Source organism: Hippopotamus amphibius, chromosome 15, assembly GCF_030028045.1.
Source record: "Hippopotamus amphibius kiboko isolate mHipAmp2 chromosome 15, mHipAmp2.hap2, whole genome shotgun sequence".
Classification (NCBI taxonomy): domain Eukaryota; kingdom Metazoa; phylum Chordata; class Mammalia; order Artiodactyla; family Hippopotamidae; genus Hippopotamus; species Hippopotamus amphibius.
This window is the reverse complement of record NC_080200.1, coordinates 25046897-25051647: the sequence shown is the minus strand read 5'-3', so window position 1 is coordinate 25051647 and position 4751 is coordinate 25046897. Positions and strand designations below refer to the sequence as shown.

General features: G+C 38.5%; 1 protein-coding gene across 1 annotated transcript; it reads left to right on the top strand.

The window, feature by feature from the left end:
- Positions 1 to 397: 397 nt before the first annotated feature.
- LOC130837293 (olfactory receptor 2T27-like) lies at positions 398 to 1366 on the top strand. The gene has a single exon (XM_057710115.1). The coding sequence runs from the start codon at positions 398 to 400 to the stop codon at positions 1364 to 1366; it is 969 nt and encodes a 322-aa protein (XP_057566098.1).
- Positions 1367 to 4751: the final 3385 nt, after the last annotated feature.

The window sequence follows — 4751 nt, the reverse complement described above, 5'->3', positions numbered from 1 at the left end:
TCTTCTGTTGAAGCTGTGCCTGCAAAAGACCTCAAAGTGATGACTGACATTTCTTTAAGAAATGCCCATGATAAGTTTTCATCAAATTGACTTTTTTTTGAGAGAACGTTAAATATACCTGTGTTCTTATGTGGTTACTATCAGTGATCACAGTTTATAACAGTAGGAACAGTGTGCAAACACTAGTTTATTAGATAATCCATCAGACATAATTAACGAAAATTACATATGTTAAGAAGTTATGCATAATACTGAAGAGACCACAACAAGGAAAAAAGTCAGCATGAATATATTCAGAGGAGTCCTGGGAGTAAGGAAAGTAGACAAGATCTACAGTAACGCATCATCAAATGGAACAGTGATCTCACAGTTGTTTCCTGGGCAATAATGTTCAGCCATGGAGAGAAACAATAAGACTATAACCACAGATTTTATTCTCCTGGGGCTCTGGCCTGAGTTAGGCCACCTTGTGATTCTTATCTGCCTTATCCTGCTGGTCTACTTTATGGCTGTTGTGGGCAATGCTGTTCTTATTCTCCTCATCTGGCTAGATTCCCGCCTCCACTCCCCCATGTACTTTCTGCTCAGCCAGCTCTCCCTCATTGACTTGGCCTTGATCTCAACTTCTGTCCCCAAAATGCTCACAGACTTCTTCTCAGGGGAAAGAACCATATCTCAGGTAGGTTGTGGAACCCAGATCTTCTTCAGCATAACCCTGGGAATTGCTGAGTGCCTCCTGCTGACCCTCATGTCCTATGACCGCTACGTTGCCATCTGTAACCCACTGTGTTACTCAGTCATTATGAGTCATATCACCTGCAAAAAGATGGTCATTGGGTCCTGGGCAGGAGGAGCAATAACTTCCCTGGTTCATACAGCTTATACCATGCATCTGCCCATCTGTCATCCCCGGGAGATCCCACACTTTTTGTGTGAGGGAATGGCCCTCTTGAAGCTCACTTGTGAGGACATTTCAGCCTATTTGAAGTCAGTGGTGGTCTCAAGCATTCTAGTGGTCCTCATCCCTCTAAGTCTCATCCTGGCCTCCTACACCCTCATTTTCCTTGCTGTCCTCCGCATGAACTCCCCTGAGGGCAGGAGCAAGTCTCTGGCCACCTGCTCCTCCCACCTCTGTGTGGTTATCCTCTACTTTGGTCCTGCCATATTGGTCTACATGAGGCCTGGGTCCTCCAAGACCCCCAAATTAAATCAGTCTCTCTTTATGTTTAATGCCATCCTTACCCCTATGCTTAACCCTCTCATCTATAGTCTGAGAAACAAAGATGTTACAGAAGCTTTGAAGAGAATAGTCATCAGTAGAAGCCCCCTAAGAAAGATGAAAAGACACTTACAGTGCTATACTTGATTATAATCTTATGTTAGCATATTTTTGAATTGCTTTCAGGAACCTTTAAGATTTGACAAATTCTGTTATAAATTATAGAAATGTTAGAGGTCATTTTTGTAGGAAAGTAAAAATAAAACAAATTAATCTATGCATGGTCTCAGAGGACCATCAAGTGAGCCAGTTCTTCTGACATTAACTTCTGAAAACACACTGCTTTTCTAAATAACACAGAGCACCTTCATATATGCCCAGTTTACAAATGCACTCATCTTCGGTATCTGCTCCTCAGAACTGTGAGAAAACACAATTTCAGGATAGGCTCAGGAAAGAGAACTATTGATACAGATATTAAGTGTTGTGACATTATAACCATTTGATCTTCCTTGAAATAAGAAGGGCAGTTTCTAGATTGCCAAAATCTCATATTCTTTTAACCCAATGTCAGCATTTTGTTTCCTGAGAAATAAAGGATAAGCCTGCCTTCTTTCTCTGGGCTCCAACAAATTTTCTTGTTTTTTTGTGCTCCTTCTTCTGAGTTCATACCCATTGTCTAATGCAAGCACAGGAACAGATAAGACTACAGACTTTTGGCAATCTGAGAAAGTGAAATAAATTAATGGTACCTACCACTTAGCATCGTTAAGAGAATTAAATGAATTAAAATGTGTAAATCACTTAGAACAGTACAAGCTGGGAGTAAGTGGTATGTTACAAAGATCCTTGCATCTGAAGGCCAGGGACTACACTTAACACTCCATAGAGAAGTGAGAGAACTGGACTATTTAAGGCCTTCCTCCTAGGTATGGCAAATAGGGCATTATTTTGTAGATAATAAAGATGTACTGTATTCATGTTATTTTTTTATTAATTAATTTATTTATTTTATGTTTTATTTATTGGCTGAATTGGGTCTTCGTTGCTGCACATGGACTTTCTGTAGTTGTGGAGACTATGGGCTACACTTCATTGTAGTGCACGGGCTTCTTATTGAGGTGGTGTCTCTTGTTGCAGAGCACATGCTCTATGCATGAGAGCTTTAGTAGTTGTGGCACATGGGCTCAGTACTTGTGGCTCTCAGGTTCTAGAATGCAGACTCAGAACTTGTGGTGCACTGGCTTAGTTACTCCACAGAATGGGGGTTCTTCCCAGACCATGGCTTGAACTCATGTCCCCTGCATTGGCAGGCAGATTCTTAACCACTGTGCCACCAGGGAATCACTATATTCACTTTAGAAGTAAAGCAAAATGACTGAGGGCTAAAATCAGCCTTTAGTCCTGGCTGACACACACACACACACACACAAAATAACAAACAAAAAATGTAAAATACAGTGTAAAATAAATCAAAATTTTTTCCAGCTATTTTATTTTATTCTATTTTATTTTACTTTATTTTATTTTTAATCTCTTTATTGGAATATAATTGCTTTACACTGTTGTGACAGTTTCTGCTGTATGACAAAGTGAATAAGCTGTATTTATACATCTATCCCCATATCCCCGTCCTCCTGCGACTACTTCCCATCCTCCCTATCTCACCCCTCTAAGACATCACCGGTCACCAAGCTGAGGTGCTAGCAGCTTCTGACTAGCTATCTGTTTTACATTTGGTAGTATATATATGTCAATGATATTCTCTCACTTTGTCCCAGCTTTCTCTTTGCCCCAAACCCCTGTCCTCATGTCCATTCTCTACATCTGCATCTTTATTCTTGCCCTGTCACTGGGTTCATCAATACCACTTTTTAGATTCCATATATATGCATTTGCATATGGTATTTGTTTTCCTCTTTCTGACTTACTTCACTCTGTGTGACTGACAGACTCTAGGTCTATCCACCTCATTGCAAATAACTCAAGTTCATTCCTTTTTATGGCTTAGTAATATTCCACTGTATATATGTTCCACTTCTTTACCCATTCATCCGTCGATGGACATTTAGGTTGCTTCCATGTCCTGGCTATTGTAAATAATGCTGCAATAAACATTTTGGTACATGTATCTGTTTGAATTGTGGTTTTCTCAGGGTATATGCCCAGTAGAGGGAATGCTGGGTCATATGGTAGTTCTATTTTTAGTTTTTTAAGGAACATCCATACTGTTTTCCATAGTGGCTGTACCAATTTTCATTCCCACAAACAGTGCAGGAGGATTCCCTTTTATCCACAGCCTCTCCAGCATTTATTGTTCCTAGAGTTTTTGATGATGGCTAATCTGACTGGTGTGAAGTGATATGTCATTGTGGTTTTGATTTGCATTTCTCTAATAAATAGTGATGTTGAGCATCTTTTCATGTATTTGTTGTCCATCTGTATGTCTTTTTTGGAGAAATATCTGTTTAAGTCTTCCACCCATTTTTGGATGCGGTTCTTTGGGTTTTTTTTTTATATTAAGCTGCATAAGTTGCTTATATATTTTGGAGATTAATCCTTTGTCAGTTGCTTCATTGGCAAATATTGTCTCTCACTCCAAGGGTTGTCTTTCCATCATATTTATGGTTCGCTTTGCTATGCAAAAACTTTTAACTTTAATGAGGTCCCATTTCTTTAATTTTGTTTTCCTTTACTCTAGGAGGTGGGTCAAGAAAGATCTTGCTGTCATTTCTGTCATAGAGTGTTCAGCCTATGTTTTCCTCTTAGAGTTTTATAATGTCAGGCCTTACATTTAGGTCTTTGATTCATTTTGAATTTATTTTTCTGTATGGTGTTAGGGAATGTTCTAAATTCATTCTTTTCCAAGAAACTGTCCAGTTTTCCCAGCACCACTTACTGAAGAGGCTCTCTTTTCTCCATTGTATATTCTTGCCTCCTTTGTCAAAGATAAGGTGACCATATGTATGTGATTTTATCTCTGAGCTTTCTAACCTATTCCATTGATTTATATTTATGTTTTTGTGACAGTACCATAATGTCTTGATTACTGTAGCTTTGTAGTATAGGCTGAAGTTAGGGAGATTGATTCTTCCAGCTCCGTTTTTTCTTCTCAAGATTGCTTTGGCTATTCAGGGTCTTTTGTGTTTGCATATAAATTGTATAATTTTTTGTTCTAGTTCTGTGAAAAATGTGGTAATTTGATAGGAATTGCATTGAATCAGTAGATTGTTTTGGGAAGTATAGTCATTTTCACAATGTTGATTCTTCCAATAAAGGAACATGGTATATCTCTCCATCTGTTTGTGTCATCTTTGATTTCTTTTATCAGAGTCTTATAATTTTCTGCATAAGGAGGTTTTTTGCCTCCTTAGGTAAGTTTATTCCTAGGTATTTTATTCTCTTCTTTTGGCAATGGTAAATGTGAGTGTTTCCTTAATTTCTCTTTCTGAATTTACATGGTTGGTGTATAGGAATGCAGGGGATTTCCATGCATTAATTTTGTATCCTGCAACTTTACCAAATTCTTTGA

Excerpts from the sequence above, each read along its gene's own strand:
- LOC130837293 (XM_057710115.1), top strand. The coding sequence starts at position 398 with ATGGAGAGAAACAATAAGACTATAACCACAGATTTTATTCTCCTGGGG.